Source organism: Neophocaena asiaeorientalis, unplaced genomic scaffold, assembly GCF_003031525.2.
Source record: "Neophocaena asiaeorientalis asiaeorientalis breed wild unplaced genomic scaffold, Neophocaena_asiaeorientalis_V1.1 scaffold152, whole genome shotgun sequence".
Classification (NCBI taxonomy): Eukaryota; Metazoa; Chordata; class Mammalia; order Artiodactyla; family Phocoenidae; genus Neophocaena; species Neophocaena asiaeorientalis.
In genome coordinates, this window is record NW_020185338.1 from 3,594,858 (window position 1) to 3,606,724 (window position 11,867).

General features: G+C 40.0%; 1 protein-coding gene across 4 annotated transcripts in view; it reads right to left on the reverse strand.

Annotated features, from left to right (window-relative positions):
• TTC8 (tetratricopeptide repeat domain 8) overlaps positions 1-11,500 on the reverse strand; it is a 50,492-nt gene extending 38,992 nt beyond the window's left edge. For 2 of the 4 annotated variants that reach the window (XM_024736362.1, XM_024736361.1), the window contains exon 1: positions 11,332-11,500. In XM_024736362.1, coding sequence (XP_024592130.1) covers positions 11,332-11,445 — 114 coding nt within the window. In that variant the 5' untranslated portion in view covers positions 11,446-11,500. Of the gene's footprint in view, positions 1-508; positions 529-9,200; positions 9,233-11,331 lie in introns of those variants that run through there. The other 2 variants (XM_024736363.1, XM_024736364.1) reach the window with 2 other exon arrangements.
• Positions 11,501-11,867: the final 367 nt, after the last annotated feature.

Sequence of the window (11,867 nt, forward strand, 5' to 3'; positions counted from 1 at the left end):
AGAAATACCTAAGTTGTTAATAAATGACAGGGTCATGCAGTTTATGTAGATAAATTTGAATACCTACGTATTGGAAGTCCTGTAAAATCGATAAATATAATAGACGCTTAGGAATTTTTTTTAAGGGAAAAGCATAGATCCTCCCAATCTAAATGAGTAATCATCACATCAATTATTTCCTTTTTTATCTGCGAAACACAATCCCATCTCATTTACCTGCTGAGTTAGTCTATATACAGGACACTACTCTTGAGGCAACTGTCTGCCAGCTAACATCAGGAAAATACTGACTTCCCTGTGCTACCTTCTGTGAGGTTAATCCAATTTCAGTGATAAAAATAGACAAATTAAAAGGTTAAAACTCTACTGACTGAGTAAAGCAGGTTTACACTGTTTTGTTCCTCTTAATACAGAATGCAAGGCTATGTAAAGCCTTTTAAGACAGGTAAGAAACAATTTTACTAAGTTATTCTTAGAATAAAGCTACCAAAAGAACAGTCTGTCTAACCTGATTTAGACATCATGAGAATCAGTAACATGTGACACTCTGCCTACTCTATGAAAATGAAAATGTAGGCACAAAATGTTGAATTGTTATTGTAAAGCCTCATTTATTTTGAAGTGATAAAAACCTGCAAAAGAGGAAAGGCAAAAAGTGTGAATAGTGAGCTCAAAAGAATCCAGTCAGCCTTGTTCCCTTCTGATTCTTTTAGATCACTATCCAATTAAGTCTATAGTAACAGAGCAGGAAACGTCAAATACAGGTCCTTCATGAAGTCCCTGTGCTGGTCTGAAACTTTCAAATACCACTGAAAGTTTTCAAACCATACCAACAATGCAAATTATTGATGTTTTAATTTAATTTTAACTTTAATCAAAATCTTCCAAAATTACTGAAAACAAAAGGCACATTACTTACTCTATTTATACCTTAGGTGATTCTTATGACTTGTACATGTATTATACAAAAAATAGTTTTCCACGCTCTATCAATTTGGAAATCATGATTATGAACATTCCAATGACAAATGTCATCCTTTTAAAGAACAGAGTACTACATTTTAACCTATTTACCATGTTTGTTTGAAACTACACAGGCCTCCATCAGAGTATTTTGTATACTACTTTCTTCTAAAAGGTTTGATAATTACACATGTAAACCCCATGAGGTTCAAATTGTTTATTTATCTAAAAAACACTTAAAATTCACTCTTGCTTGGCAGGGCAAACCCCTGACAATATTTAAGTTCTCTGATTTACATCTCTCTCGTCCCTTCTCCTTATTCCCAGACTTACTGGAAACACTCTTGGGCTAAAAGCTTCACTGGCCAGGAGGCCCCCTAACCAGACCTCCTCTTCCTGGGTTCCCTTTCCACTCATCTACTGTCTCATCCAGTTAGCAGGTCTCTCTGGCAACCTCTCATGTCTAACAAAGTTCATTTGGTAGATGTGGCTGTCTGACCAAGTCTTTTCTTCCTCACAGTGGCAGGCACCTCTCTCTAAAAACAAGACCTTCCCAAGCGGAGTCGGCCTACTCTTTACTCAAGACCTATGATCCAATCCATCACAGTCCTTTCAGACACTCCTGACATCTTGGCTCCCTTTCTAAGCCTCTGACTCCCCTTGCCTCCGCCTTTATTTTTCTCATCCTCTAGGTCAATATTGGTCATTTCTATTTAAGCTACAAGTCTTAATGAGTAGAGTGCCCTAGTTTTACATCCATCGACACAAAGTATTAGAAATATAATAGTTTATATCTACAGAATGATTGGTAGATATAGCTAATTTTATAACAGCACAAGTAGATAGGCAGCAAATTTTCTAATCTATAGCAACAACTAAGCAATAGTAATTAAACTATTCTCTAAACTAAAGGTTGCAGCTAAACCTTTACCTGAGACACTGGCAATTCTGGATCTCGTTCCTGGAAAGCATTAAGAAGGTTGTAAACATTTTTAGGATGATACAGTATCTAAAATTAAAAGTCTTAATGACCAACCAAGTATTTGTAGGTGGATTCAAACTCATTCAATAAAAACCCAAACATGAACTTTAATCTTTCCCCAAAAGTGCCCTCACAAATTCTGTACAAGTAACACCCTATCCACTGAAGAGTGCTAAATTTTCTATGATCAGAAAATTCTAATTACTGTTACCTCATTTAGAGCACAGAGAAGAGATCTTTACATATTTAATGAATTCACAGTATCTCAGGAATTAAAAATACTTTTACAACTATACCAAGGAAGCTATTTTTATATTCAAAAACAAGTTCATAAAAAAAAAAAAAAAAAGTTCATGGTGGTTAAAGCATTCAGACATTAATCCCTTGAGGAGGAGGAGGAAAATCCACATACTATAAACCCTTCTATTCCCCATAAACATAATGGGATCAGTGGCTAAAGATAAGAAATTAATTCTGACTGCAATGTCTTCCGAGAAATTTTTGTAAATAGACTATGTAATATATATCAGGGTCAGGTGCTGATAAACTCAGGGTTTTTTTCTGTCCAAAATTAAATAGAAATGCATTGGTTAAAAACACAGATTTATAACAAATTTATTTATAAAAGATCTACACTTTCACATCTACAGTCAGCAGCCTCTGAACACTCAATCTGCAGCATGTTTTACTGGGAAAGCTACTAAGAAACAGAAAAAGGAAAGAAAAAAAAATCCTTGCTTTCCTTGCTTTCTACAGCTCTAAAATCCAAAAAGAATACCCGAAATATTTTTTAAAGGATATATTATGTGTGCAAGCAATGTGTAAACCATCTGGTCACCAAGCAAGGATAAGCAATTTCACATGACACAGAGTAGCAACAAGAGAGGAAAGGCTAAACTAAGCTAGAAAGTGAGAGCCCTAGGGGGTGGGAGTTAGAGAATACTTGGCAATCAGAACAGAACACAAAACAGCAACTAAGAAGACACAGCAATTGGAGGTTTTCAATGCCAGCGTGCAGAAGAAAGAGCTGGAAAAAGAATAGATCCCACAATCCATATTTAGAGAAATACACTGATACAGGCAAAGAGATGACAGAAGAAATAACCCCTTCTATTCTTTCTTCTGTTTATTTGTATACGTGTCTAAATGACCCCCCCATTATCTCATTTGAGTCCCACAACAACCATTTCAGGGAGGCAGGTAAGTGTTATTATCCATTTTACAGATCAGTAAACAAATTCAGGGATGTCATGTAATTTGCTCAAGGTCACACAAAGAAGCCAGAGCTCTTTCTTGCCAGCCCACCTTGGAGATTAAAAAAAATGAGTTGGATACATAAGGCAAGATTGAAGGGTAAAGTGTAGGAGAGATACAAGATACGTTTCATATAGAAACAGGTAAAAAAGTTTACCAGAGGTGATTGTAGACAGTGTTTGAAAAGGAAAACAGTGAAAGGAGACAGAGCCACGGAGAGTAAGTAAATGCTGGACGCTTGTTAGTCTGCAGGGAGATTCCTCCAGTGGCCCAAACTGACCCCGGCAGCTCAGCCTCAGAGCGCTCTGTTCACCAATGAACGCCTTCATGCTCTCTGTGTCTCATCCTGCCCCGCAGGATCGCACTTACGACTTACCAGGCAGGTAAAGAACATTAGGGACCTGATGTGAAATGAGAAGAAAACGAGAAGCGAGAGGATGGAAAGGTGTAGAGACCGGTGAGGTGGTATGGATGGAAGATGGAGGCAAGGCTTAACCACGAGTAAGCAGAGAATACGTTAATTCCACAACATTCTCCTGGCATCCCTGGAACCCCGAGAGGCACTGAAAACATTCTATGTGGGAAGGCACATAATTAAATAAATTACAGTACAATGTGTTAAATGCCATACTCAAGCATGGACCAATCACAGATGACTTAGATGGAGGACAGAAAAGCAGAACATAAGAGGTAAGGAAGTCAGGGTAAAAAGAGAGATTATTCTGGAAATGATTGTGTACCAATGATCTATGAACTATATTCAACATCATTTTATCACCAATTTCACTGGACACTTTCCTCACAGATGCTCTCCAGATTACCAACAATCCTTTCAGAAAAATATGACAGAATCCCACCTGCAAATATCTCTAGCTAAGTAGAGATAATAGCAGCTCACTTTTTTGATCACTTAGCATGTGTTAATGAACTTAACCCTCACAACAACCCTTTGAGGTAGGTATGTTATCATGGCCATTTTACGGATAATTCTGAGGTCAAAGTGTGCAGGCAGTATTTGAACCTAGACTCTCTCAGTCAAGAGCATGCACTTTGCTTTACATATGAGACCATAGCAAGGCCGGAACGCAGACTACTGCAGAGTGTGGGAAGACCAAGGCCAGGTATGGCTGGTCTGGAGATCCACCAGGAGCAGCAGAACGATGGAGGAAAGAGTCAGGATATTTTAATTTAGAGACAGGGCAAATTCAGTGATTTTGTTTTGTTTTGTTTTGTTTTGCGGTACGCGGGCCTCTCACTGTTGTGGCCTCTCCCGTTGCGGAGCACAGGCTCTGGACGTGCCGGCTCAGTGGCCATGGCTCACGGGCCCAGCCGCTCCGTGGCATGTGGGATCTTCCCGGACCGGGGCACAAACCCGCATCCCCTGCATCGGCAGGCGGACTCTCAACCACTGCGCCACCAGGGAAGCCCAAATTTAGTGATTTAATTTTTAAATCACTAAGACCTTCATCTGGGTCTCTCTCAATTATAGTTTTTATGATTTAAATTAATCCACATATACAGGAAACCACTTAGGTTCACTTGGTCTAGCAAATTATTTCCATGGGTATTATCAGCATAGTTTGAGTAGAAAGCATCAGGCCCAGGCCTAGAGTCAGAAAACCCGGGCTTAATCCACAGGGAGCCACTTAGCTACATGACCTTGAACAACCTCCATTACCCAGTCCTCCTCTCAAATTAGAGCAATAGTGCCTACTTTATAGGATAGCTTTAAAAATAAAACCTTGAAGATTATTTCATAATTTTCAGAGTTCTTATACCACAGTAGTTCATGAAGTCTAAGGTGGTAGTACTTTCAACAAGAAGTATTAACCACACAGAATTTCTTTATAAATACATGTACATAATGAACAGAAAAGCACCCAACTCTCTATTACTTCCTTTTTCAGAGCTCAGAACTGACTCCCAGTTATGGCACATCAAATTAAAACTTCCCTTTGAATCTCCGTGAAAGTACGAAGACAGGGAAAGTAGAGTGGCACTGCCTAGAACCAGCAAAAACTCACCAGCATAAACTTCAATTCACAGTAGTTTGCTTCCTTCCTTCCTCCCTAGGGTATAGCTTTTTCTCTTAGGTTGTTGCTATTACTTTAGGGAATTAAATCTCCAGATGATTCTGAATGCAACTTCCAAATTGCCACCAATACTTACTCTGGCTAATGAGTCTGCCCAACTCTGCTCTTAAACTACAGAGTCATTATTCAGAATTTAGCAAAAACAGGAAGGAAAAGAATGTAAGAGAACAGAGAAATGAATGCATTTCAGAGGGTTTAGGGAAATCTAGTGACCAAGGAGCCAAGTGGGAATGCAATCTGTAAAATTCAGCAACGTGAACTGCTCTGCAGAGTACAGAATCAAAAGAATGCCTGGTTATAAGTCTCCATGCCCCAATGAGGAAATAAATTAGATAATCATACAGAAAGATGTTTATTTGGCTTGGATCACCAGATCATTGTCTCAACCAGCTACTAACGTACAGCTCACTGGGGACCCCTGCTTCTCGAACTTTCATCTAAGCCAGTGGCTTTCAGCCTTTTCTCCACCTTCAAACCATTGACAGTAATAACCCCCTCCTCTCTCATTATAAGCAGAGATTGGGGGTGGCAAGAAAAATGTGAATTACCCCCATTCGGATAAACAGCTAACCCTCCCACTCCCAGAATCACAGATTTTAACAATTTAAAAATCTATCAGAAATCTACCTCATTAAGAAAAGTATATTTAAAAAAAAATCAACGACTACCTCTATGTTTTATGAACTGTTGAATTATACTGGAGCTAAAATCAGGGCTGCTTTTAAAGCCATGAATCTGACATATGGAACACAAAGAACAGTAATCAGATTAAGCAACTAATCAGGATGACCGACATGAGCCGTAAAAGCAAGCATTCCCTCTAGGTCATGTTGCTGCATGGAAGGCCATTTTGCATTTCTCTCTTTTAGGCCTTATAACTTTTAACCACTTTTCTAGTCACGATTTAGAGAAAACTTTGACAGAAGATAGCACTTCTCTATGAATTGATTGTTCCTACTGTCTTTTGTCAAATGGGGAAACTACGATGATGAATTAACCAGTTATCCTTCTTTATTCTTAACTGATCAGAACTTTAATGTCCTTCATGCTTACAGACCCTGCCCTCTGTTTCACACCATTCTGCATCTGGGAAAAGCAGTTCAGAATCCATCTTTTTCAGGAACCCTTCCCAAACATCATGTTATTACCTTCAACCTACCCTTCAGTCCTCCTGTATCCAAATAAAATTGTGTAACTCTAAGGAAACAAGCTGGTCCACAGTATATCATACCTCTCCAGCCAACCTGACTACTCTGACTTTGGCAAGAATCAAAACTAAATAAAATCCACATGTCCTAATAGAAAATACAAGGCACTAATTAAATATTTTTGATGATACTATACCAAAATGGTATCTCTTAAAGGAGAACTAAATGTAGAAGAAATAGTCTTAGAGGTGGGCTTCATTCCAAAAGGTTAATGTATCACCACCAAAACGTCTTCTTGAAGCTCCCTGGACCAGGTTATAAAAAGATTAGCAAATAGCAAATCACTTTAGAGAGGTTCTCCTCATCTGGGAGAAAAATAAGCAAAACCCAAAGTGAATATTAACATAAAAAACAAAAGCTATTTTTGTTCTAGAAAAAAAAAAAGCAAGAGCAAAAATGAATCCATTTGGCACTCAGGAGAAATATTTTAATTTCCTTTCTCTTCCATGTGTCCAGGCACTGCTTCAAAGTCACTCATTTGTAATCAGATCAGTTGCGTGGCACAGCAATGGTAATTCAAGAAGCTGCAGAAGAAAAATATTCTACTTTAAAATGTAGAAGCCTCAAAGAAAAGCCCATGAGGCTAAAGGGGTACATGAAGATAAACCAGGGAAACCGCAGGGGCTGAGAGTCATCTGCCCCTGCTCTGATCACATTACCGTTAGCTTTTCATAGATTGCTAGTCTCTCCATTTAACTTCCTCCACTGAAACAAGAGCATTGTGAAGAAATACCAATGATGATAATGACTATCAGAAACACTCTCCTGGAGGGATCCAGGAAGAATTTACTCAACTGATTAAAAAAAAAAAAAACTGACCCTCGAGATAAGAAATGAATTAAGAATGTCCATAATGCGATTACATGTGTATGAAAAGGTGAACACATATAAGAACCTATGGTGCTGAGAATTAGGATGGGGGGCAGGGAGAAGCAAAGACCACCAGGCAATTAGGGTGATCTCCATAAACAGAGTGGAAGCTGGCACACATAAATAACACCATCCAGATGCATATATGAATATGATCAAGGCACTCATTCAGCAAAATACATAATGACGGCACCTGTGTGCCAGATTCTGTGCCATTCCATACAGATCTGCCATCCTGGACTCATATTCTAAGAGAAAGAATGAGAATTTTCAAGCTTTTAATCAAAGGAACCTCCTAAAGCTTCCTGAAGCTCTTCATTAAATGCATCAGCACTCTAACATAAATATTGAAATTCTTTTTAATTAATTAAGAAAAAAGCAGGATTGCTTTAAGCTTGGGGAAATCATAATGGAAAATATTTCCAAAATGAAATAACAATTGGATACAAAATGCACAAATTGGTGCTAAGAGAAGCATACAGAGAAAAAGCGCAGTGTTTAAAGGCTGGATCAAAGAATAACTAATAGGAGTGAGCCATGTAAACTTTTCAGAGGCCCTAACCAGGAAACCAAAGGCCGGTTTGGCAAGGTAACATCAAGTTAAACTTCTGTTCCGGGCTTCCCTGGTGGCACAGTGGTTGAGAGTCCGCCTGCCAATACAGGGGACACGGGTTCGTGCCCCGGTCCAGGAAGATCCCACATGCCACGGAGCGGCTGGGCCCGTGAGCCATGGCCGCTGAGCCTGCGCATCGGGAGCCTGTGCTCCGCAACGGGAGAGGCCACAAAAGTGAGAGGCCCGCGTACCACAAAAAACAAAACAAAACATAAACAAAACTTATGTTCCTGGTGAAGTGCTACTCGTCATTCTGAGAATATATATAGTTCCTTCTTAAATAAACTATCTCAGCATAACAAATAAAAAGGATTAGAAAGGGGAAAAATGTCATAAATTTCTTCTAGATCTGGTAGATTCTCCTCGGCAGCCTTTGATACTTGTAGGAGCTAAACATATCAACCCCTGCTTGTAACAATAAAACAGTAACAAAGAATTACATTAAAAAAAAACATTTCTAGGATATTAAAATTATGTATCACATTACGAAGTATTATTTCAAATCCACAATAAATAGGACAGTGGAAGAGGCCAGGACTTAACAAGATCTGTTGCCATAATGATCTTAACCATGTCAGATGGTTAACCAATGACAACAGCAGTATTTCCCGGTATGATCCTGTATCTTTTATTCTTCACTACCATTATCAAAATAAGATCCACTAACCATTCCTTGTAACAAGTCTTAATTTTCCAAGAGGGCCAGCAAGGCCTAAAGGGAACGATATAAGAGGCCAAATAAAAAGATCCAAGTTACTGCCTTGTTTAGCTGTTAATTTTGGAGACCTTAAATGAAGTTCTTAATTTGTTCACCCTGTTCTCCCTAGGTACAAGGAAAGGGGTCAAGATCTCCGCTACAGCTCCTTCTTAACCATTAATAGAAACGCTGATGCTTTGCCTATGCAGTTCCCAAAGTGACAACATCTCCCCAGGATAAATTTGTACCTCTCCCCCAAAAAAGGAATCAGTCAGTGGTCAAGTAAGTTTCAGAATACTGTCTTAATCAAAATTAGGCAGGTTACCTTTTCTCAGGACTTCTCAGAGCCTTTAATCCAAGTACACAGATATGTCAAATTCCCATTTAGCTAAAAATCTTGAAAAAGGAACAGCACATGGGAAAATGTACTGGAAAAAGTTCAGAAACACAGAGTTTTGAAAAATTAGGCTACATAAGCACCAAAGAAGCAGCACAGGATAGACAAAGGGAATGGGCTTACCAGCTTTGTACCTTTGGACAAATTACTTCACCATGTGCCTCAGTGTGCTCTATCTGTAAAATGGGGGAAATAGTACCAACTTCCTAAAATAGCTGAGGATTAAATGAGATAACACATAAAACCCTCTGAATCAAGCCTGACACAGAGTAAATACTCAATAAATGTTACCTATTATCTTTGTTACATACTTTGCAAGGTTATTCTAAGCAAAGAAATACACATAATTTATAGAATATATCCCTGGCAAGTAGCAAGCACTCAATAAAAGGTCATTGAACACTGTAAAGTCCTGATCACAGTGTCTAGCACAAACTAAACCTGAATTGCAGTACTGAATGTCACTATGATTACATCATTAAGATTAGAGACATGGAAAACAAACTATGGTTACCAAAGGGGATAGCAGGGTGAAGAAAACCTGAAAAAGAATATATGTATGTATAACTGAATTGCTTTGCTGTATACCTGAAATTAATACAACATTGTAAATTAACTATACTTCAATGGTTTAAAATGGTTTAAAAAAGATTATAAGGTCTTAACCATTAATAAAAACACTGCTGCTTTGCCTATAACACATTTCCTAATGTGACAACATCTCCCTAGGATGATAACAGCAAAGATATCTGAGCCTCGCCCACTGCCAAAAAAGGAATCAGTGATCAAATAAGTTTCAGAACTATTGCATTCATCAAAATTAGGCAAAGTTTCTTTCTGCAGAACTCCTCAGAACCTTTAGTACGAATCTCTAAGTAGGGAATATACATTTCCCAAATGCATTTAATGAGGAAACTTTCTTTCACTGAGCACTCTTGGGACTGTTGTTCTTTGGAACACAGAATGGAAACTATCCTAACTCAATGGAAAAATAGAACAATGTCTGGTACATCACTAGCTTGTAACAAACTTTGGTTGTACAAATGTAAAGGGGTCCATATTTTGTCGTGGTTCCCAAACATACTTGAGGGTGAAATCCTTTTTTTTTTTTTAAGCAGCATTTGTGGGACTACAATGCCAGGAAACATATCTGGAAGCGTGCTTGTCTATGGAAATGCAGTCCTATTAACCAATGTGACCTAACACAAGCACAACCTAGTTTAGCATTCCTACTAACACAGATTGCTCTGTGGGAGATGTGCTATCTATCCGAAGGCCAAAAGATTCACTTTCATAGGTTATCCTCAATCCATTTGCTGGGCACTAAGGCAGAGCCCAGTGACAGTTTTCACGCCTCAGTTTACGGAACTCCCCCTCAATTTTCCTTTTTTTTCTAACATCTCCAAGGCAACACCACTAGAGGAAAAGCTGGGAAACTCTAACTACATGGGTACGTTCTGCATTTAATAGACGTACTCACAAGCTACCAGAGTTCTGCTCTCCCTTTTTCTTTTTTGTCTCTTCCAGGAACTACCTGACCCCCAGAGTTGTACCTCTCTTATACCTAGCATAAAAGCCTTTTCACTCACTTTACTTAATATTATACTTTATTTAAGAAACCCTAAATAAACTACTATAATCAATGCCATCTTTCCTTCTTTTACAGGAACTTTTTTCCCATCCCTCCTAATAATGAATGTATCTTATCCTCTCCCAGATTCTCATTCCTCTAATTTGCATTATTTGCCTCAAGTTGCACTCAAGCCCCAGCATCGAAGGTTCCCCACTCTTGGACAACAGTCTTAAGATGAAGCAGAAGGATTACACGTTTGATCAAAAGAAAAAAAGGCAGCTATTTCAACAGGGAGTGGGAAGTTACAGATCTTTATGTTTATACATAATGGTTTTAGAAATCAATATCGTACGTGCAGCGAGCTTAAGAGCCCATCCACATGCAAGTATAAAGGAACTAACAAAGTTCGTCACCAAATTGTTCCTTTAAGCGACGTCTGAAGGAAAGGGGCTGCTGAAGTTTGAGGAGGGGGCGGTCGTGGCACAGCACTCGTGGGTCCCGCGGGCAAGGACCCACCGGCCAAGGCTCCAGGGGGTCTCGCTCCAGGTGCCTGTGCTGACCACAAGGTCAACCTCGCCCTGCGCCTTCTTCCCTGGAGACCCCTCCCGGGGACCTGGGAATCCCCCAGAGCCCTCAGCCTTATTGCCGGGATCCACAGGGCTGACGGGGTCCGGCCTGTACCTGGTCATAAGGGGACTTCTCCAGCATCTGCGTGCACAGGTCGGCGCAGAGCTGGAACTTCCTGCGCCTAAAATAGCTCCAGGCCAGGAGCAGCGGATCCATCTCCGAGCCCATGGCGGCTCCGAGAAAGACCAGGGCCCAGCTCAGGGAGGGCGGGGGGCGAGGAGCAGGCGGCGTCCAGCCCTGCCCGGCAACGCGCGGGGGCAGGGGCCTTGCCAGAGAGGCGCCTCGCGTCTCGCCTGAGAATTGGAAAAAGAAAACCCACCTCGAGTAAAACTCAGCTATAGCACTGCCAAACCTTGGCTTTAAAAATCATATACTTTTAAAGACTACATATTTCATTAATTTTCTAGAAGAAGGAACCGTGGCTAAAGTAAGAGGCAGTGACTTAGACACCTGCAACTGGGGTCCTCCACCCACCCAGAGGAGGACCGGTTGCCTGGCAACCGAACTCTCCGCATACTCTGCCAGTCCCAGAAAAATCCGGGGGGTTGAACGTACGCCCGGTCGTTGTCATACTCTTACTCTTCAGGCAT